Source organism: Bos grunniens, chromosome 3 (genome assembly GCF_055505025.1).
Source record: "Bos grunniens cultivar Pamir isolate PY7600 chromosome 3, Bosgru_T2T1.0, whole genome shotgun sequence".
NCBI classification, from domain to species: Eukaryota; Metazoa; Chordata; class Mammalia; order Artiodactyla; family Bovidae; genus Bos; species Bos grunniens.
Window position 1 is genome coordinate 101,529,601 of NC_141167.1, and position 22,441 is coordinate 101,552,041.

A 22,441-nucleotide genomic window follows, 5' to 3' on the forward strand; every position below is an offset into this window, starting at 1 on the left:
GTCTAGACGCTGAACAATATTTTATTTATGCTGCCCAAAATGCTAGATTTTAAAATCATTTTGTCTTGTAAAAATTATTAAAAAAGGTAAAACACCAATTTTAAATTGTACATTATATATTATCATGTTAATACACTGTATCAAAGTACTGAAGACATTTGTTTTAATAAGACAATTAACAAAAACAGCCAGTTAAACTGTAGTTTTAACAGGTAAAAAGTGAATTTCTAGAAAAGTTTAATACAAAAATAAACATTATTTACTTCAAAAAATGGCTTTTAGAGGGCCTTAAAAAATTAATGTGTTGAAAGGAAGTGTCTGCCAAAATGGGAGATACATTGAAAGGATAATTAATAGAATTATGACACCGGTACTTCTGTTTTTATACAAAAGTTCTCTTGAATTTGTCTCAGATAAGATTAAGGATCACAATATGATAGTTAAGGATTCATTTTAGTGTGCTGACTGCTTAAGACCATATATAAGTTTTCAGAGGTAGGACAAACACACCTTAAAATAGCAATATAGCGACCTTTAGTTTAAATGTTGTGAAGAACTCTGCAAACATGCAGGAAAAAAATGTTTTATATACGCTCCTTCGGTTCACTAAACTTTCTTCTTTTTGGCACTGACTCCTGACTAGAAGAATCAAAGGGATGAAGGACCTGTCAAGAGAAAACAATTACTAAGAATACTTCCCAGTTTAAATATCTTTAATTTTAGAGGTTTTTTTTATGTCTGAGTTTGCTTCTTCCCTTTCTTCCTTCCTTCATCCATTCCTTCCTTTTCTTACTTTTAAAATTTTGTTATTTATATCTCCTGATGGCTGCTGAATACAGTCTTGCAAAGTATAAGGTTTTCATTAGGGATGTTGGAGTACTTAGAAGATTTGATATTATGTCCTCAAAATAGTAGAACTTCCCTGGTAGCTCAGTTGGTAAAAAATCTGTCCCCAGTGCAGGCAACTGCCTTCAATGCAAGAGATCTGGGTTTGATCCCTGGGTTGGGAAGATCCTCTGGAGAGGAAATGGCAACCCACTCCAGTATTCTTGCCTGAGAAATCCCACAGACAGAGGGACAGAGGAGCCTGGCAGGCTACAGTCCATGGGGTTGCAAAGGGTTGGACATGAGTTAGCAACTAAACCACCATCTCAAAACAGTAAAATATTTTGAGGGGAGTGAGAAGAGTTGGACACAACTGAGTGACTGAACTGAATAATACTCAAAATTCTGGTTGAAAACATATATTTATCTCAGAAATGACAAATACATTATCTGATTTGCTAAAATAAGGTTCCAAATATAATACAACTTGTTATAGAATTTAGGTCAGGAAAATTTTCTAAGGTACTAAGAGGAGATGCTATATTTTTAGAGAACATGTGGATTTAGTAACTTGTTTCTACTTCAGTTTTAATCTGTAGAAAGCTCAGATCAAATCTGTGGCCCAATTTTAATTCTACATAAATAAAATGGCCTGAGTATTCTTGTACTCTCATTTTTTTTCTTATTATATTCATATTTTTCCTGATGTTGATTTTACTTTATACATTTCTCCAACTGTTTCAAATCAATCATGGAATAAGACAGTAAATGTTTACACGGGAAAATTAATAAAACAATGTACCACATTTTATTTTAAAATCACCCAATTTTTTAGAATCAAATATATTTAAACAAGATCTGAAAACTAGAGCTTTGAGGTATATCCGAAGATATCATATTTATCATTAATTTAATCTACAGCAATATTCTGATACTTGCCATTTCATTCAATCTATATATTACTATAAGACTTACTGTTTTCCCAGATTCAAGCTGAGTTCTCTTCCGATTTTCCTTAGATTTTACTTGTTGATTTCCATTAGCCTCCACAAAGACAGAATAATTACCAATTGGTTATTTCTCAAAGAACAATCAGCATGATTGTTCAACCATAGGCAACTATATGCAGTTTTTAAAAAAAAAACTTTACTGAGATATAATTCGGATACATAAAATTCATCCATTCAAAATACACAAACTTCAGTGATTTTAAGTATATTCACAGAGTTATGCAACCATCACCACCGTCAATTTTAGAGCACTTTCATCCTCTAAAAGGCTTCCCAAGTGGCACTAGTGGTAAAAAAAAATCTGCCTGATGATGCAGGAGACACAAAAGACCTGAATTTGATCCCTTAGTTGGGAAGATCCCCTGGAGTAGGAAATGACAACCCACTTCAGTATTCTCACCTGGAAAACTTCATGAACAGAGGACCCTGGCGAGCTACAGTTCATGAAGCCCCAAAGAGTTGGACTGAGCACACAATATATCCTCTAAAAAGAAATCCTGTACTCTTACAGCTATCACTCCACTATTCCCTCATTCTTTCCCTAGCATTAAGACTTTGTCTCTACAGAAATCCTTATTTTGGACTTTCATATAAATGGAACCATGTAATACTTTTGCATGTGTGTGTGTGTATGATTGGTTTCTTTCACTGAGCATAATGTTTTCAGGGTTCATCCAAGTTGTAGTATGGACTGATACTTCATTCCTTTTTATGCCTGAATAATAATAGTCTACTGTATGGATATACCACATTTGTTTATCCATTCATCTGTTAAGAACATTTAGGGGTTTCCCCCCATCTTTTGGCTATTGTGAATAATGCTACATATACAGTTTTTAAAATGAATATTAGATGATGACAAGTTATTAGTTTTCATAGTATTATCCCCCAAAAGTACATTTTTATTTTCTGATGCTTGAAATGTACTTTTCAATAACTTCCTTACTATATATATTAAATATCTTCACTTCCTGCCTGTTTCTAACCATAATTCAGTCACTATTGACAAAATGAGGAGTACTTCGGTGGAGTAAAGGATAGTAAAGGATACTTATTTTAAATAGAAGCTGCCTAGAGAGAACATTTTGCTGCTGGAGGTAGTAATTTTTGGAATTATTTTATTTCTTGCTTGCCAGTTCTAACTTTCCGTCAAGAATGTGGGGAAAAAAGGACACCTAAAAATGGCACTATCATCAGTGGTGTTCTGGTAAATGTTTAACAACCAGTTCTCTGGGAGAAATAAATCCTGAGTTAAGGCATGGCCAACAGACTGGAAAAGGTCAGTTTTCATTCCAATTCCAAAGAAGGGCAATGCCAAAGAATGTTCAAACTACTGTACAATGCTTCATTTCACATGCTAGCAAGGTAATGTTCAAAATCCTTCAACTAGGCTTCAACAATACACGAACCAAGAACTTTCAGAGGCACAAGCTGGATTCAGAAAAGGCAGAGGAACCAGAGATCAAATTGCCAACATCCCCTGGATCATAGAAAAAGCAAGGGAATTTCAGAAAACATCTACTTCTGCTTCACTGACTACACCAAAGCCTTTGACTGTGTGGATCACAACAAACCATGGAGAACTCTTCAAGAGAAGGGGGTACCAGACCACCTTGTGAGAAACCTGTATGCAGGTCAAGAAGCAACAGTTAGAACTGGACATGAAACAATGGACTGCTTCAAAATTGGGAAAGGAGTATGTTAAGGCTATATATTGTTACCTGGCTTATTTAACTTATATGTAGAGTACATCATGTGAAATGCTGGGATGAATGAAGCCAAGTTGGAATCAAGATTGCTGGAAGAAATATCAACAACCTCATGATACCACCCTAGCACATGATACCACCCTAATGGCAGAAAGCAAAGAGGAACTAGAGGGCCTCTTGATGAAGATGAAAGAGGAGAGTGAAAAGGCTGACTTAAAAGTCAACATTCAAAAAACTAATATCACGGCATCCAGTCCCATAACTTCATGGCAAATAGATGGGAAAAAATGAAACAGTGACAGATTTTTTTTCTTGGACCCCAAAATCACTGCAGACGGTGACGGCAGCCATGAAATCAAAAGACACTTGCTCCTAGGAAGAAAAGCTACGTCCAACCTAGACAGCATGACATCACTTTACCGACAAAGGTCTGTCTAGTTAAAGCTATGGTTTTTCCAGTAGTCAGGTATGGATGTGAGAGTTGGACCATAAAGAAGGCTGAGCACTGAAGACTTGATGCTTTCGAACTGTGGTGCCGGGGAAGATTCTTGAGAGTCCCTTGGACAGTAAGGAGATCAAACTAGTCAATCCTAAAGAAAATCAACCCTGAATATTCATTGGAAGGACTGATGCTGAAGCTGAAGCTCCAATACTTTGGCCACCTGAAATGAAGAGCCAACTCGTTGGAAAAGATCCCAATGCTGAGAAAGACTGAAGGCATGAGGAGAAGGCAATGACAGAGGATGAGATGGTTGGATGGCATCAACGACTCAATGGACATGAGTTTAGCAAACTCTGGGAGATGGTGAAGGACAGGGAAGCCTGGCATGCCACAATCCATGGGGTTGCAAAGAGTCAGATACGACTGTGCTACTGAACAACAACAATGCTGTGAATACTTTCATTATGTCCAGTTTCAAGCTAGGTAGGAAAAACATGATGTCACTGAATGAAGAGGGGGAAAGAAACCCTCCAGCATACCAGTGTTGTGCCATTTGTTTCCTAACTTTGGATATCTTTTTTTTTTTTTGCTGAGCTGTACAGCCTGTGGGATCTAGTTACCTGACCAGGGACTGAACCTGTGCCCCTGCAGCAAAAGCATGGAGTAATAACCACCAGACTGCAGGGAATTCCCTGACATAATAGCTCATATATTTTATAGAATGCTTTTTATTCACCTTTGAACTTTGGAGAATAACTTAAAAGACCTAAAATAAAATATAAACCTCATTTGCATACGTGCTAAGTTGTCTCAGTTGTGTCCTACTCTTTGTGACTCTATGGACCACAGTCCGCCAGGCTCCCCTGTTCATGGGATCCTCTAGGCAAGAATACTGGAGTGGGTTGCCACTTCCCACTCCAGGGGATCTTCCCAACCCAAGGATGGAACTCGGGTTCTCTTGCGTCTCCTGCACTGGCAAATGGGTTCTTTACCACTAGTGTCACCTGGGAAGCCCAAATCTCTATTTAGTACAACTCATATAAAAAACTAAAATAAAGCAGTGGTGTTTTTTCCTTAACATATGAGACTCCCTTTATGTAAGATATGTATGTATATATATTTTAATGTATAATTATTTTTAATGTCTTATTAATAAGACAACCCACTCACAAGATAGAACATGGAAACGAACACTTTAGCATTCCTGGAAATTTCCTGGGAGTCTGGGAATAGAGGAGGTAGTGTCACTATCCTGAGGCAGTTTGGAGGATAGTGTCACTTCTGAAAGCTCCTCTGCATTTCCCTCTCCACTGCACCTTCAGTGAAATTAACCATTCTTTCCTTTGTGTCTCTGTAGCCTATTCTGACTGTTATCATAGTGTTATATCACTGCTTGTTTACCTCAAATTACTAAACTTTAAGCTAAGAGCATATTATATTTCCAGTACCTAGTAAAGTGACACATATTAATAGTATGTGCTTACTAAATTACTCCAATAAATGAATAAAAGCAAAATAAACTCAACTACAGGGAAAATTACAAGGTTAGAATGAAATCAAATCTAAAGAGATGCCGTTACCATTTTATTCTGAAAAATTTTTCCACTTCTTGTTTTGCTTTCAGACACATCAAGCTCAGATGTTTTACTGACTAACTGCTCAACCTAGAAAAGAAAATAATTACATGAAACCACTAAAACAATACAAGAGAAGCTTTTCATAATAATGGGGGTCAAAAACTTAATCACATAAAATTTAGGGTCTTGCTATTTTGAGTTAATTAAAGTCAATAATTTTGTGTTGATTCTTACTGTCATAAAAAGTACAAAGGTAAAGATACTGAAACTGACTCTGTACACTGTACACTGACCATTCACTGAATTGAGAAAGATCGGAATTATCACTAGATACCACTCTTTCAGAAGATAAGAACTTCAGCCCACACCCACTGGAGAAGGGCTGTGCAGAAGAAGGTAGGCAATCATCAGCCCCATTATTTTCAGGTTGATTTTTTCTAAATGTTATTTCAGGATTTTACTATATATAGAAAACAAAATTAAACATGTTCTGCTCCAAGGCAACAAAAATGTATTATATACTCCATTTGCAAATACAAAGGGTGGTTGGGTTAAATTAATAATTGCTTAAGATTCTATTTACCTCTGAAATTCTGAGATTCTTTGAACAGTATTTAGGTTTATTACTAAACAAATCAAACAATAATACACTCAAAACTTTTCAACATATAATTACCAAATTTTGTTAGTAAGCATTCTTAATAACTAATTTTCTTCTAAAATACCTAGAATATAAGAAAATCTGAGAGATAACCAGACAAGCATATAAGAACCTGTCTTTTGAAAAAATTCAAGTTAAAAATGAGATAGAACTGTGAAGTTTATACCTGAGAATGAGAAATTGAAAAATCTGGACTTCCTTTAGATTTCATTTCATCTTCCTCACAAATGAAACCTGCTTCTGTTAAAAAAAGAAATAAATAAAAGAGTTAAAATGGTATAAAATCGACTTGGAAGTGAATTAATTTACATTTTCATTAACTTCTCACCTCTACGTACAGAATAGCCAGGGTTTTTTTCCTGCTCTTCCATTTTAGTTTCGGTGTCAAACTCATCCTACATAATTACATGAAGGAAAAAAATGGACACGTTCCAAAAAGAAATTAAAGCAACTGGGTAGTATTTATTAACGAGCTTGTTTTACATGAAGGTTAAATATAACATAACATTACAATTACTTCACACTTTCTGAAAATAAAGTGGTCTTGTACTTATTATAAGGCAGCTTATTTATCCAAAGTATAAAATCCTATTTTTCTTTACTTTTCAAGATTGCTTTAAGGTAGATAGTAAAAACATACAACTTTCTGAAAAATGTATGATGATTCTAAGAACCCCAGATCTTACTATTGTTTGAGAGCACTGAATTAGACATGGTGACGCAATAAGCTACAACTTCCGTAGCTCTGAAATTCCTATATAGATACTTGTATAAACTCTGAACCCTCTTCAGGGAGTTGGGAAAGGATAAGCACAGTTATGGTATGACAGAAATAGCAAAGGTTTGATGTCTACTTTATAATTATTATTCCCCTTGTGACATACGTCAAAGAGCTTTAAATATTTTAAAGAATGCTTCATAAATCCCAGCCGTATTTGTTTATAAAGCAAGAGTGGCATTTAGGTTTTAGGAAGACGATTCCTTCTTGACTGAACTGGTTGAAAATTGAGTTTTCTATTTGCAAGGATTTGGCTACAGAGCCTAAAACAGAATAGTTAGTCCCTATCATAAGAACTGTGATCATAATTTAGAATAAAATAAGAGAAAATCACAAAGGTGAGATTAAAGAACAAACATAAAAATGATGAAAGATTTTCTGGGAATGAGGCTATAATTTAAAAAAAAAGCTTTTTTAAATACTTCAATTCATCCATCTATTCAACCAATATTGAGAATACATTCTGTAACTCTAAATGCTAGGTACAAAAGAAATACAAAGCTGAATAAGACACTTTTCCTGACTTCCAGGAACTTCCAAGCTCTTTCAGGACACTGATTTTCAGGCCCTGAAGAAATTCAACCACAGGCTTACATGAGCACTTAACAGGGGTGTTGAAGAAAAGATTCCAGCATTAGTCTGGGGGACTGGAGTCACTCACTGCTTTTCTTTTTTTGAACCCAGACCCGATAGTGACAGTGCCAAGTTCTAACCACGGGACCACCAGGGGATTCCATGGTTTTCAAATTATGCTCCAGACAAAGGGGTTTTCTTAAGAGTCCATCATGAGGGTAGATGAGATGGTGAATGGCTGGGCCTCCAGGACCATTCCCTACTTCATTCACAATAGTTGTGCTTTTAAATTTCTGAGAATAATATTCTTTGCACCCACATGAAAAGTTTTAAAACCACAAGCCTAAACCTTCTTTATGGTACCTTTCAAACTTGAGTTTATGGTGATAATAAGTATTTATAGCTACCGAAGTACTCAGAATTGAATAAAACATTCATTACTCTTTAAGTATACTTACACTTATATAATGCTCCTGGTCATCTTCTAAATCATCTTTGTCCGTAAGAATTTTTTGAAGTGGTGTTTTTAATTGTTTTGGTGATAATATACCTGAACCAATATTTTCCATTCGTTCCCTCTCAGTGGTCACTTTTACTTTGAAGGTGTGAAAAGGTGTTGGGACTTCTCCCACATTTAAGTACATAGGCTCTCCTTCAAATATCACTCCTTCACAATCACCATCCTTAAAACCAGGAGGCTGGTAATCTGGGGGTGTAACTGCAGAAAAGTAAGTATAAACTATGCTGTTCATGAAATTGAATAAAATATATTAATTTTTATTATTATAGAATATACTGCATATTAAAGGAGTTTTAAATAGTATAGAAGGACATACAATAATAAGTAAAATGCAGTCTCCTACCATCTCCAAGTTCCTATTTTATTCCTTAAAGGTAAACTTTTTTCCTTACATTTGACTAGCTATGTGACTTGAGGAAACTATTCATCATTCTTGATTCAGTTTCCTCATCTGTCAAGAGGAGAAAATACTAGTACCGACCTCCTAGGGTCACTGTGGTATTGAAGTCTATAAAATGATCAGAACAGAACTGACACAGAGGAAGTATTCAGTAAATGTTAGTTATTATTGTTGATGCTTTGTGTTCTTCTAGAAGATACTATGCATGTTATATATATATATATACATATATTCTTAAAAAACAAATGAAGTCGTATTCTTCTGTACCTAGCTGCTTTTAACATCACTTTTAAATTTGCTTTAATATTTTTTGGATAACAATTTATCAGCACATTCTTTTAAACAGCTTGCACAGCATTCTATTATATAGATGCACTATAATTTATTTACTCAATCCTCCAATAAAGAACATTCAAGGTTAAATTTCCAGTTTGTTTCCAGTTTAACAAATGCAACAATGCATAAACATATAACCTTGATATTTGTCTACATATATTCCCAAGATACTTTTCTAGCTGCAGAATTTCAGGATTAAAAAGAACTTAATATTTTAAAGAGAATTTTAAATTTTTATATTGCCAAATAGTCCTCTTAAAATGTTATATGGCACATTAATGGTTACATTCCATCAAGAGTATATAAAAAGTGCTTGCTTCCCCCCACATCCCTGCCAATAATGATTTTATAAGTTGTATGATCTGGAAAGTGAAAACTGGTTATCTCATTGCTTCATTTCTTCAGTTATGAATGAAGCTGAGCTTCAAATGGACATGTTCTTATCACTGGAGAAGTGTACGATTTTTTCAAATACCAACATGAAATATAAATTTTATAATTAAAATATTATATATATATAAATTTATGTGCCTAAAACTATTTGGGATGGAAACCAAGTGTTTCATTAATAAGAAAATATACAGGTACCAACTAAAACAGGATGATCTGGAAATAGTACCTTCATCGTAGTAAAAAAGTTTCATGGTCAAACAAACATCATTAGGTAAAGGTCCCAGATTTTGCATTAGAATATAAATCTTGCGAATAAGAAGAATACTTGCTTTCTTGGTATCAGCAGATGACATATTAGGTTCATTGCTTTGGTTTTTACTAGAAGAGAATCACATAGTTTCTTTTATGACATCCATGGCTTCTAATAACGTAACTTCATGTTTTACTACTTAAGATTCTTATTTCTATTAATGTATCAAGTTGTTAAAAGTTACAATTTCATGTGTTTAATACATTATAAAAATTTAATATCATTATTATAATTCTAAACTAATTTACATATATTCATACACATTTTATGTAAGATGTTTTTAAAGGAAACAAATGATGAATTTTATTGTATTTCTAATCACGTGAGCATACAATAGATTTCCTACTCTTTGGCTCTGTTTCACAATTAAAATATATACAATTATCCACAGAATTCTGGCTTGCAGCCACTCCAAACATATTTTGTATCCTTGATAGTACATTAGGGATGTTAGAGAATTTCAGAATTATTTCTGAAGTTTAGCTATACAGTATTATTATGAATAAATGGTAATCTGCAATATGAAGAGAAAACTATAGAATAATAATTACCTTGTGAAATCCATGACTGGTCCATTACTGGTGTACTTGAATTTAAATTGGTAACATTCTGAAATTGTCTAAAATAGAAAATATCATAGTTACGAATCTGATATATAATACTAGTGGCTATCACGATGGTGTGATCACTCACCTAGAGCCAGACATCCCGGAATGTGAAGTCAAGTGGGACTTAGAAAGCATCACTACGAACAAAGCTAGTGGAGGTGATGGAATTCCAGTTGAGCTATTTCAAATCCTGGAAGATGATGCTGTGAAAGTGCTGCACTCAAGATGCCAGCAAATTTGGAAAACTCAGCAGTGGCCACAGGACTGGAAAAGGTCAGTTTTCATTCCAATCCCAAAGAAAGCTCAAACTACTGCACAACTGCACTCATCTCACACACTAGTAAAGTAATGCTCAAAATTCTCCAAGCCAGGCTTCAGCAATACGTGAACCATGAACTTCCAGATGTTCAAGCTGGTTTTAGAAAAGGCAGAGGAACCAGAGATCAAATTGCCAACATCTGCTGGATCATCAAAACAGCAAGAGAGTTCCAGAGAAACATCTATTTCTGCTTTATTGACTATGCCAAAGCCTTTGACTGTGTGGATCACAATAAACTGTGGAAAATTCTGAAAGAGATGGGAATACCAGACCACCTGACCTACCTCTTGAGAAACCTGTATGCAGGTCAGGAAGCAACAGTTAGAACTGGACATGGAAAAACAGACTGGTTCCAAATAGGAAAAGGAGTACATCAAGGCTGTATATTGTCACCCTGCTTATTTAACTTCTATGCAGAGTACATCATGAGAAACGCTGGGCTGGAGGAAGCACAAGCTGGAATCAAGATTGCTGGGAGAAATATCAATAACTTCAGATACACAGATGACACCACCCTTATGGCAGAAAGTAAAGAAGAACTAAAGAGCTTCTTGATGAAAGTGAAAGAGGAGAATGAAAAAGTTGGCTTAAAACTCAACATTCAGAAAACTAGGATCATGGCATCTGGTCCCATCACTTCATGGCAGATAGATGGGGAAAGAGTGGAAACAGTGGCTGACTTTATTTTTTGGGGCTCCAAAATCACTGCAGATGGTGACTGCAGCCATGAAATTAAAAGACACTTACTCCTTGGAAGGAAAGTTATGACCAACCTAGACAGCATATTAAAAAGCAGAGACATTACTTTGTCAACAAAGGTCCATCTAGTCAAGGCTATGGTTTTTCCAATGGTCATGTATGGATGTGAGAGTTGGACTGTGAAGAAAGCTGAGCACCGATGAATTGATGCTTTTGAACTGTGGTGTTGGAGAAGACTCTTGAGAGTCCCTTGGACTGCAAGGAGATCCAACCAGTCCATCCTAAAGGAGATCAGTCCTGGGTGTTCATTGGAAGGACTGATGTTGAAGCTGAAACTCCAATACTTTGGTCACCTGATGTGAAGAGCTGACTCATTTGAAAAGACCCTGATGTTGGGAAAGTTTGAGGGCAGGAGGAGAAGGGGATGACAGAGGATGAGATGGCTGGATGGCATCACCGACTCAATGGACGTGGGTTTAGGTGGACTCCGGGAGTTGGTGATGGACAGGGAGGCCTGGGGTGCTGCAGTTCACGGGGTCACAAAGAGTCAGACACGACTGAGTGACTGGACTGAACTGAACTGGTGGTTAAGTAGCTATATATAGATTTTTTTTATGTCTCACCATTTAATAATTCTTTCTGTATGATAATCCATATTCATCCATTGAAACTTTCCAATCCTAAATAGTCAATTCCAGGCCCTTGGATTTGGGACTTCAGTGCCACTAAGATACCTATTCCCGACTCACTGCAATTTATGTTTTACATACCAGAGGGAAGGAACTCCTTAATAGGCTGGTAAGGGAGGTAGCGCATCTTTTCCACTAACAGAATGGTTAAGCACAGGACTTAAATCCTTACTATATAGTAAGCAAAAGCATTACTACAAACAAAACTACTGGAGGTGATGAAATCCCAGCTGAGCTATTTCAAATCCTAAAAGATGCTGCTGCTAAAGTACTGCATTCAATATGCCAGCAAATTTGGAAAACTCAGCAGTGGCCACAGGCCTGGAAAAGATCAGTTTTCATTCCAATTCCAAAGAAAGGCAAAGCCAAAGAATGTTCGAACTTTTATACAGTTGCACTTACTTTACACACTAGCAAGTAATGTTCAAAATCCTTCAAGCTAGGCTTCAACAGTACATATACTGAGAACTTCCAGATGTACAAGCTGGATTTAGAAAAGGCAGAAAAGAATTTAGAAAAGGCTCCAGGTGCGTGGACTCTGAAGTTGTGCAGCACTGGCCTAGTAGTTCCAGGGCATATAGGATCCTCCTAACCCAGGGATCAAACCTGTGTCCCTTGCGTTGGCAGGTGGATTCCTAACCCCTGGATCAGCAGGGAAGTACACCCTTTTGTTTCTCTGGTTTTCCCTTTCACTTCTTATAACCCTTTCTTTAATTGTCAGATGAACAGGTACATGTGATTGGATTAGGGTTTACAGTTAAAAATCAAGGATTAGTATCTTATTTTTCTAAAACTCAACTCCTTTTATAATTCTATAAAAAGAATACCATTAAAAATAAGAACGCTGTAAAAGATCAGAAGTCAGGAGATTTAGGTTATTTCTAATGGTTTGTATCTTTGTGGCCTTGAATTAGTCACACAATCTCCCTTGTAGTTAAGGGTGTTAATCTGTTTAAGGGTAACAATACAAGCCTTGTCTTAACTCAGAAGTCTTTATGAAGTTCAAATGTGAAAATATATGTGAAATTGCATTGAGAAAAGCACAATTAAAGCATTAGAAACTATTATACTTTTACGTTACTTATAGATATTAGAGGCATTATGTTTCTTTACTAACTTATACATACCTGAGGGTCTTCTGGATTGGTGTACACCTATTCAAAAATAATTTACAACTGAGTTACATAAGTTACATATAAGGAGAACTAAACTGGATATTTAGATTAAAATATTAAATGAATTCAGTAAAACAAAATACAGAACAACCCACCCCCCCACAACAAATATTACTTTTTTCTAATGAACAGATCAGTGGTTTGTATGATATAATAAATAGATGGTTTCAGCATTATTTAATTAAGCAAGGCTGAATTTAACAGTCTTTTATAAGGAACATACAATTTAAAAATACTTACAGCTAGAACAACCATCCTCAGCTGAAATATAACAAAGAACAAAAATCTTATTTTTATTCTATATTTTTGCATGATGGATCGTAAGAATTATTTGTCCTATTTCAACATTTATTCCTAATAAAAATAATCTCACAAAAAACAAACTTCATTTGCTACAGGTAAAGCAGTATCTCAGATATCCTTCCTTATTCCCCCAAATATTTATTTCTAGTTATCTTATTGAAGGTCAAAATTTCTATCACTTACTTAAGCAAATGAGGCATTACTGACAGTTACAAGGAAAATACATATTGTGAAATAACTCATTAAATCTTACCCAATATGAGAACTGGTTTTGAGAAAAACAGTTCAGGGCCCTACTCATTGAGTAAAGGAAAGAGGCTTTGGGGCCTAACAGAATAGAGAATCACAGGAAATCATTCACTCTAGTAATCTGCCAAAATCCAAGTCACCCTTAATTTGGATCTTTTCCTTATACACCAGAACCAATCTATCAACAAATCCAATCAGTTCTGTCAGATATAACTGGAATCTTTTCACTTTTTTCCTTTGTCATCCTGGTCTATGTGTGTGTGTGCTCAGTTGCTTCAGCCATGTCTGACTCTGGGCAATCCTATGGACTGTAGCCTACCTGGCTCCTCTGTCCATGAGATTCTCCAGACAAGAATACGGGAGTGGGTTGCCACGCCCTCCTCCAGGGGATCTTCCTGACCCAAGGATTGAACCTGGGTCTCCTGTATTGCGGGACGATTCTTTACCACTGAGCCACCAGGGAAGCCCCATCCTGGTCTAAGACACCATTTTTTTTCATCAGTACTTCAGTAATGGATTAAGTGCTATTGACCTTAATTACAATCTTTTTCTCCTTTGATGGCATATTCTCTAAATAGCAAAGTGATTTTTCTTTTAATTTAAAATATAAATCTAATGATGATACATTTCTACTTAAATCTTTCAAATGGCTTTTACTGTACCTAAAATAAAGTCCAAGCTCTACCTACTCAGCCCTGAATGCTCTGGCCCTGTCTGTCTCCACAGGTTCGTCTCCTGCCACTCTCTTGCTCTGTTCATCACACTCCAATCATTCTGGCCTTCTTTTTATTCCTTGAACTGGCCAAATTCCCCTCCAACTCTTTGCATTTGCTGCTCTGTCAGGAATATTCTCCCAATATCAATGCCTAACTGGTTTCTTCTAATTCAAGTCTCAGCTTAAGTATCACCTCCTCAGAGAAGCTCTTCAGACTATCCAATCTAAAGTTACACCACTTCTCCATTTGCCACATTCTTTTTCTTAAAATGTTAATGGCATTTAACACAACTGGATGTTATCTAATCTCCTTATTTGACTGGCTGTTTTCCCATTGTAGGAGAGGCCCTCTTTGTCTTGTTGACCATTTTTACTTACCAGCTCCTATCTAGAATATAAGAACAGGCACTCATTTAATGAATACTAAAAACATAATGTCTTAATGAAGAAGGCTGGTGACCATGGATAAAATTTTATCTTTTTCATAATATTTTAGAGTTAGATTTGCTTTGTTGATATAAATGTAAGCTCAGTAAGTATACATAAAGCCTTGTCACAGTTTAACCTAGACTACATGTAAGTTTATTTTTAAATTCTCATAAAGAATTATTTATTACATTATTAGTATAAATATGATTTTAGAAGGCATGTGAAACTAATGAAAGAATTATTTCAAATGATGTTTTAATTCATTAAGTTTTTATAGGTTAATATATGTTATTAATGCAAATGGGGCTTCCTAGGTGGTGCTAGTGATAAAGAACCCACTTGCCAGTACAGGTGACATGAGAGATACAGGTTCAGTCCTTGGATAGGGAAGATCTCCTGGAGAAGGGTATGGCAAATGAGTGCTAATAATCAAAACTGGCTTGTCAAAATCTGTTAAGTAATAATTCTGTTAGCTTTAAATGAGTTGAATATTAATCTTTAAAATAGTCAAACTTTTAGCTTTGGGCTGGCCTACATCCAAGTTAGTTTAAATTAATCTTTTACTATATGGTAACTGCTTTACATTTGTAGACTATAAACTATGAAAAAAAAGAATAAAGAGATATTGACTTACGTATTTTTTGTGTAAAGCATCATAGCATCCTAACATCCTAAAAAATAATTAAGGATTCATTTTTAGACTGAATTCACTTCTAGAAAATAATTCTTTTAATGTCTCATTATCTCATTACTAATACACAATTATTATTAATAATGAAGCTCCCTTATTTCTAGCTTAAACAATAAAACAAAACAATGTGGTAGAAATATAAAATGTCAATAGGGGATGAAAAAAGGAAGACAGAGGAACAAAAATAGGAAAATTAAGCCCGCTCACATGGAGCATGAAATAAAGAAAATTTTAATGCAAAAATCCAAAGATCTGCAGAAGTAGTATCCAGCATTAAAGGGGGAAATCACTAAAACTGGGTTAAACACTTAAATGTATACAAGGTACCAAAAAATATGATTTAAGAAAAATAATTTTCTTTCGTTATTTATTTTACTTACCACTTCACTAACTGTGTAGATCCTGGACAATTTTTATCTTCTCTCAGAATTTTGACACAAAGATCTAAATACAAAAATAAGGATATAGAGATATTTAAGATTAGTAAGCATCTAAAAACTTAAATGAAGATTATTTTCTTCAGTTGTGTATTACAGGTTTATTATTAATAGCAATGAACTTCCAAATGATTGATGTTAATAAAATTAAAGACAGGTTGCATGGAAACAAATCATCTTTTTATCCTTATTATAAAATAGCATCATAATTGCTTAGGATGCACGTTAGCGGATAGAAAAAAATTTCCATTCTAAAAGATACAGAACACTTAAGATATAATGGCACCCCACTCCAGTACTCGTGCCTGGAAAATCCCATGGACGGAGGAGCCTGGTAGGCTGCAGTCCATGGGGTCGCTGAGTTGGATAGGACTGAGCGACTTCACTTTCACTTTTCACTTTCATGCATCGGAGAAGGAAATGGCAACCCACTCCAGTGTTCTTGCCTGGAGAATCCCAGGGACGGAGGAGCCTGGTGGGCTGCCGTCTATGGGGTCGCGCAGAGCTGGACATGACTAAAGCGACTTAGCAGCAGCAGCAGCCATTGTTATCTAAGAGTCTTAGAAAATTTGTTCTGGCCCCTTATCCCAATTAAATACTTGCAAAAGGCCAAGAAGTTAAAAGGCTATCAGACAGAGCCCTGCAAGGAAGCAATTAGTAATACAGTGGAAAGGACTAAGATCAGTCAGTCTCATGTTTCATATGTGAAAAACAGGAATAGTATCTAACTCATAGGCCTATAATACGAACTAACAAGATATCACACATAACATGGTGCTTAACATATTGCCAACAAAGTTGGTGAACAATATAAGGTACACATTATGTGATAGATAGTAAATCACTATTACAGTATAAAAATGGCTGTATTACTTTCACTTCTTTAAAATAACACAAGAACATACACTACCACTGTAGGAGACTATAAGTAATAGGATGTTTTTACCTATTTATTTCATCATTATAAGAGTAATGTTAGGTGATATTATACTTGAGAGATTGACAGGAAATTTTATGATTAAGTGCTCTCAAAGGTATTGAATATACTTAAAAAAATCACTTGTATGTCCACACAAAAATTTGTATGTAATTGCGGCATTATTTGAAAAGCCCAAAGTGGAAACAACCCAAATATTCATCAACTGGTAGTAGATAAATAAAATGTGGTATATTCATATAATGGAATATTATTCAGCAAAAAAAAAGGTAGTAATCCAAGCTACAAAATGGATGAAACTTCAACACATTATGTCAAATGAAAGAAGCCAATTATAAAGACCACATATATTACATTATTTCATTTATTTATATGTCTAGAATAGGCAAATAAAGACATAAAAGACAGAAAGCAGATCGGTGGTTGCCTAGGACTGGAAATGGGGGAAATAGAGAGTGACTTAATGGGTATGGGGTTTCTTTTGAGGTGCTGAAATGCTTTAAAACTGACTGTGGTGAATATACCCAGAATCAATGAATTCTGCACTTTAAATCAATGAATTGTTAGATATGCAAATCGTACCTCAATACAGCTGCTATTATAAAAACAAAACCTTTAAGTAAAAAACTACCATTTTAGAGCAAGCCAAACTAAAAAATAACATGTTTAAAGAAAGTTTTTAAATAAACATTACATTACCATCTAGATATCTTGTTCCATAAGCACATTCCGGAAATATTCCTCTCAAATATGTGATGCAGGATACTGAAACTGCTAGGAGCCTCTTCACTAACACTAAAGACTGCTGCTCAGTTGATATCTTATTAGGAAATATCAGTGCACTCTAAAATTCAATGGAAATAAAAAATTTTATTTAGCTTTACTAAAAATACAGTCTTCTTGAACTTAAAGTAGATCTATTTTTTTTGCATAAACATGGTACTTCTCCAAAATTCTTAACCATGGTGGTTAGAATCCCCAGAAAATCAGGATGGCTTCTACACTGTGAGGGTGTTTCCAGGGTGGCAGTCTAAAGGTAACAGGCAAAAACTGCTTAAATATCATTAGAAATCCCCTTGTAGGTTAACTGCATAACACATGGATAAATAGCACTGATTTTTCTATCTAATTTTTTCCTTCTTTTCTCTTTAGTTACTGACTGGCTTTAATACAGACAGGTAACTGTAATGCAAGATATGTGAAGAGATATATTTGTGGGGTATAAAAATTCATGTTCTAGGAGAGGACTAATATTAGTGATAATTTCATCAAGGCAACATTATAGCATTCATTAATACCTAATGCAAGCTTAATTTGAAGCAGCAATTTAATGCAATGCATCAAGCATCCAATAAAATTCTCCATTAATTAAAATTAGTTTAGCAAATATCTTCATTTCTTAAAACATGGAGTTTACTGGCATCATTAAACTCTCAAAGGTTCAACTTTCTCATACATAAAAATACTTGATAATTCAAGAAACAATAAAATTAGCTAAATTAAAATATATTAAAATACAAGAAATCATACCATGGAAGTTCTCTGTAATTGTGCAGTAGCCATCTTCTGATATTTTAATTCAACCTTGTGACAGAAATACAAGCTTTAACTCCAGATCTTATTTTTATCTCTAATCTGGTTCACTACACGTAAAGTCAAAAGAGTTTTACGGGAATAAATAATGGGACTCTTTTTTTTATTTATAATCGTTGAAAACAGGTTCATTTTGCTATAAAATTAAGTAAACTGTTAATTTCAAGCCGCTTGACTAGCAAGCCTGACACAAAAAAGGGTTATTAAGAAAGCTCTTTAAAAGTCTTTTTTTTTTTTTTAAGGGATTATTAAGAAAGCGCTTTAAAAGAGCGCTTTTTTTTTTTTTTTTTAAGCACAGTCTACTATTTTCTGAGAGGGCAATGGCACCCCACTCCAGTACTCTTGCCTGGAGAATCCCATGGATGGAGGAGCCTGGTGGGTTGCCGTCTATGGGGTCGCACAGAGTCGGACACGACTGAAGCGACTTAGCAGCAACTACTATTTTCTTCACTTCGCAGTATTCAAACATTGATAACACTGCACAGGTAGGTAATGAAAAACTGCCCCTGCCATTCTTTAAAAATAATCTTTTAATTTTTGTTTTAAATTTGTAGTTTCAAAATGACCAAATCACGTAACATTCCTTCCCTGAACTTGAGCATGGCTCTGGATATAACATATTTTCCTACCCTGTGGAACCACCATAAAACAGCAATAAAACATATTTTAGATTTTTTGGACTGATTCAGATTTCTCATTTCTTTGATATAAGTTTTGAGGTGTTTTTTGTTTTGTTTTTTTGGTCCCAATTTCATTTTTCTTAACCAGACAATTCATCTAGAAGAATTCACTTGCTGCTGCTGCTGCTGCTTAGTCACGTCAGTCGTGTCCGACTCTGTGCGACCCCCACAGACGGCAGCCCACCAGGCTCCGCCATCCCTGGGATTCTCTAGGCAAGAACACTGGAGTGGGTTGCCATTTCCTTCTCCAGTGCATGAAAGTGAAACGTGAAAGTGAAGTCGCTCAGTCATGTCCGACTCAGCGACCCCATGGACTGAAGCCTACCAGGCTCCTCCATCCATGGGACTTTCCAGGCAAGAGTACTGGAGTGGGGTGCCATTGCCTTCTCCGAGAAGAATTCACAGAAGTGTCTATTTACCGTAACCATTTACATTTATCCTAATAAGGCCTGGACTGGATGCCAGAGTTCACCTAATCTCAAGAACCTCTGTGAAAAATAAGCAGGTATACATTTTCTCCCTCCCCTGAATGTTTCACCATTAAGATCTTAAGAAATTTAAAAGTATATGGGAAGTAACGGAGAAGACATTATAAAGCAAAAGAAAAAAAGAATGAAAACAAAAACGAAACAAATATGTATTACGTATCGTCTGAGAGTCCCGCCGACAGCAACCAGGAGACCGGAAAGAAACGGCACGCGCTCCGTCTGTCGCGCATGCGCCTTCCTTCAACGGTTGCCTGCGCAGCCGAGACAGTAGATTTTGACCCCAGATTCAGGTCACCTTTCCCGCCAAGAGCAGCGCAAGGCACGCTGGGAAACCCGAGAGTATGAAGGTTTCCTTCTCAGGCTTCGCAAAAGCCACGTGCCCACAGGGAAGGTTCATTGTGTGTGCCAAGCCCTCTCGATGTACATAACCGTCTTACAGTGAACAAAGTGTTCTCAACAGCCATTTAATTAATCATGTTAATTTCTGATTGTTTTCACACTTTTGATTTTGTTACGGGATCTACCACATATTGCGAGCCTTCCCATCTTACAGTTTCCTGTGTCTTTAGGAAACAGTCGCTCTAGCAGTCTCCTATCTAGATATTTCTACTTTGCTGTGTCTGTGCTGTGGGGACAGTGATAGCTGGAGTGTAATTAATGTCTCATTTAGAAGCAAAATAATACTCAGAGCTGGTAGGTAGTTAAAGACTGTCTAGTAATACAAACTTAGTTTGCAGATTGTTATATATATCTTTCGCGAATAGTCGGACAAGACTGAGCGACTTCACTTTCACTTTTCACTCATGCATTGGAGAAGGAAATGGCAACCCACTCCAGTGTTCTTGCCTGGAGAATCCCAGGGACAAGGGAGCCTGGTGGGCTGCCGTCTTTGGGGTCGCACAGAGTCGGACACGACTGAAGCGACGCAGCAGCATATATCCAAGTAGTGTCAGTAGTGTAGACATATGTTAGTAATTCATAGTTTTTGGTAGGTCTACCTGCCTTACCAGTTAGAAAACAGCCACCCTAGATATGAAAAGATTTTCTCACAGTCAATTCAGAGAGAAATGAAGACTAGAACTCTGTTTTCACTGTCAAAAATAGTGAAAATCCCCTGGTCTGATTGTTTTGCTTTTTATTTCCCTTACACGTAATGTTTTGTAAACAGTTAAACAGAAGCCTCACTTAAATGAAGTTGGGAGATCAGAATGGAGAGTTCTCATGCCCTGAGAGACAGCGGAGGTCAATAGGAAGAAGGACTTCACTTCTTTCCTTACATGGATTCAGCCAATGAAAAGTCATAGAATCTTTGTTTACCGTGGCCGTCCCAACTTCTGGCTTCTCTCTGTAAAAGCATTCTCCTCCCTCTGCTACTTAAGGACTTGCACATGGCTGGCCCTGGTTGCAAACCATTGGAATTGCAATTTTCTGCTGATCCCAAATAAACCCATCTTGGAAGGAATAATGCTAAAGCTGAAACTTCAGTACTTTGGCCACCTCATGCGAAGAGTTGACTCATCGGAAAAAACTCTGGTGCTGGGAGGGATTGGGGGCAGGAGGAGAAGGGGACGACAGAGGATGAGATGGCTGGATGGCATCACTGACTCGATGGACGTGAGTCTCAGTGAACTCCGAGTTGGTGATGGACAGGGAGGCCTGGCGTGCTTCGATTCATGGGGTCGCAAAGAGTCAGACACGATGGAGCAACTGATCTGATCTGATCTGATCTTGCTGGAAAAATATCTGGCAGTCTGTTTCAGGTCAACAGTTTACAAAGAGCTTTCACATTCATTACCTCATCTTTCTGTTACTTTATGTTGCTTCTTCCAAGAATTTTGTGAGGATAACACAAGTACTACTCTATTTTAGGGTAAAATTGGTTTCCTGAGATGAGCTCACAAGTAATTTCAGTGCTGGCAGATGGGCAGTCACTAGACCATCTAATGATGACATATTAACTATGACACAGTGCATGCGTGCTAAGTCGCTTCAGTTGTGTCTGACTTTCTGCGACACTATGGACAGTAGCCTGACAGGCTCCTCTGTCCATGGGATTCTCCAAGCAAGAATACTGGAGTGGGTTGCTGTGTCTTCCTCCAGGGGATCTTCTCCACCCAGGGATTGAAACTGAGTCTCACATCTCCTGCATTGACAGGCAGGTTCTTTACCACTAGCACCACATGGAAAGCCCTATGATACAGTGCTTCATATTAAATTTATTTTTGAGTTATTAACAACTATACAAAAAAACACAAAAAAACATGTGAAAAGTAGCTCATCTGTGAATGATAGAATCATAATAATGCTGTAGGGGAGGAATAATTTCTCCTCTACCTTGTTAGAGTTTCTGGCTGGGCCTATGAATTAAACTGACAGAAGGCAGATTAACAGCAGAAAACATACAAGTTTTAATTATATGTTTTTTACAGGTACATAGGAATCTTCACAAGAAAAGTGAGGACCCAAAAAAGCAGAATTGAATGCTTATATATTGATTTGGCAAGTAGTAAAATTGTGAAAATGTGACTAGGCAAAGGGGGGTTGCATTGGGATAGTTAAATGAGTAGAGAAGTGACTAGGAAGGTGAGGGTTATTTAAACAAAGTTTGTACAGATTTATTTCAGCATGTCCTTGATAAAGAATGTTTCTTTCCTTATGGTAGAGAAAAGACATCTTTCCTATGGGAATTTGATCTCCTGCTTTTAAAAAAAAGAAGGAAGATCAGAATGTCCTTTGTGCAGTCACTGTTTTTCAAGTGCCTTTAACTCAAAATAGTCAATACACCAGAATGACACATTGAACTCCTTCAATGCAATGTCTAACTACTAGTTTAACCAACTATATCAATGACTCTGTTCTGAGGATGAAAGTGGAGAAATGGGTGGTGTTGGTGCA

At 36.2% G+C, this 22,441-nt stretch overlaps 1 protein-coding gene across 8 annotated transcripts; it reads right to left on the minus strand.

Annotated features, from left to right (window-relative positions):
• Positions 1–3: 3 nt before the first annotated feature.
• HORMAD1 (HORMA domain containing 1) lies at positions 4–19,904 on the minus strand. 8 transcript variants are annotated; one of them, XM_086392461.1, is made up of 15 exons: positions 19,703–19,904; positions 18,316–18,369; positions 17,485–17,629; positions 15,792–15,855; positions 15,355–15,391; positions 13,265–13,285; positions 12,977–13,003; positions 10,086–10,153; positions 9,451–9,602; positions 8,034–8,293; positions 6,553–6,619; positions 6,391–6,464; positions 5,567–5,650; positions 1,801–1,869; positions 4–665 (listed from the first exon to the last, which is right to left on the minus strand). In XM_086392461.1, the coding sequence occupies exons 2-15, from the start codon at positions 18,346–18,348 to the stop codon at positions 585–587; spliced, it is 1,182 nt and encodes a 393-aa protein (XP_086248587.1). In that variant the 5' UTR covers positions 18,349–18,369; positions 19,703–19,904; the 3' UTR covers positions 4–584. The 8 variants fall into 8 exon arrangements, with proteins under 8 accessions (XP_086248587.1, XP_086248591.1, XP_086248590.1 ...); XM_086392465.1 differs by lacking the exon at positions 1,801–1,869; XM_086392464.1 differs by lacking the exon at positions 13,265–13,285 and having other exon boundaries at positions 19,703–19,857.
• Between the last annotated feature and the right edge of the window lie 2,537 nt (positions 19,905–22,441).

Coding starts and splice junctions, on each gene's coding strand:
- HORMAD1 (XM_086392461.1), bottom strand. CDS start 18,348: ATGGCTACTGCACAATTACAGAGAACTTCCATG. Junction 15,856..17,484: donor TGGAACAAGATATCTAGATG/GTAATGTAATGT, acceptor TTTTGTATTTAG/ATCTTTGTGTCAAAATTCTG. Junction 666..1,800: donor AGCTTGAATCTGGGAAAACA/GTAAGTCTTATA, acceptor TTCTCTTGACAG/GTCCTTCATCCCTTTGATTC.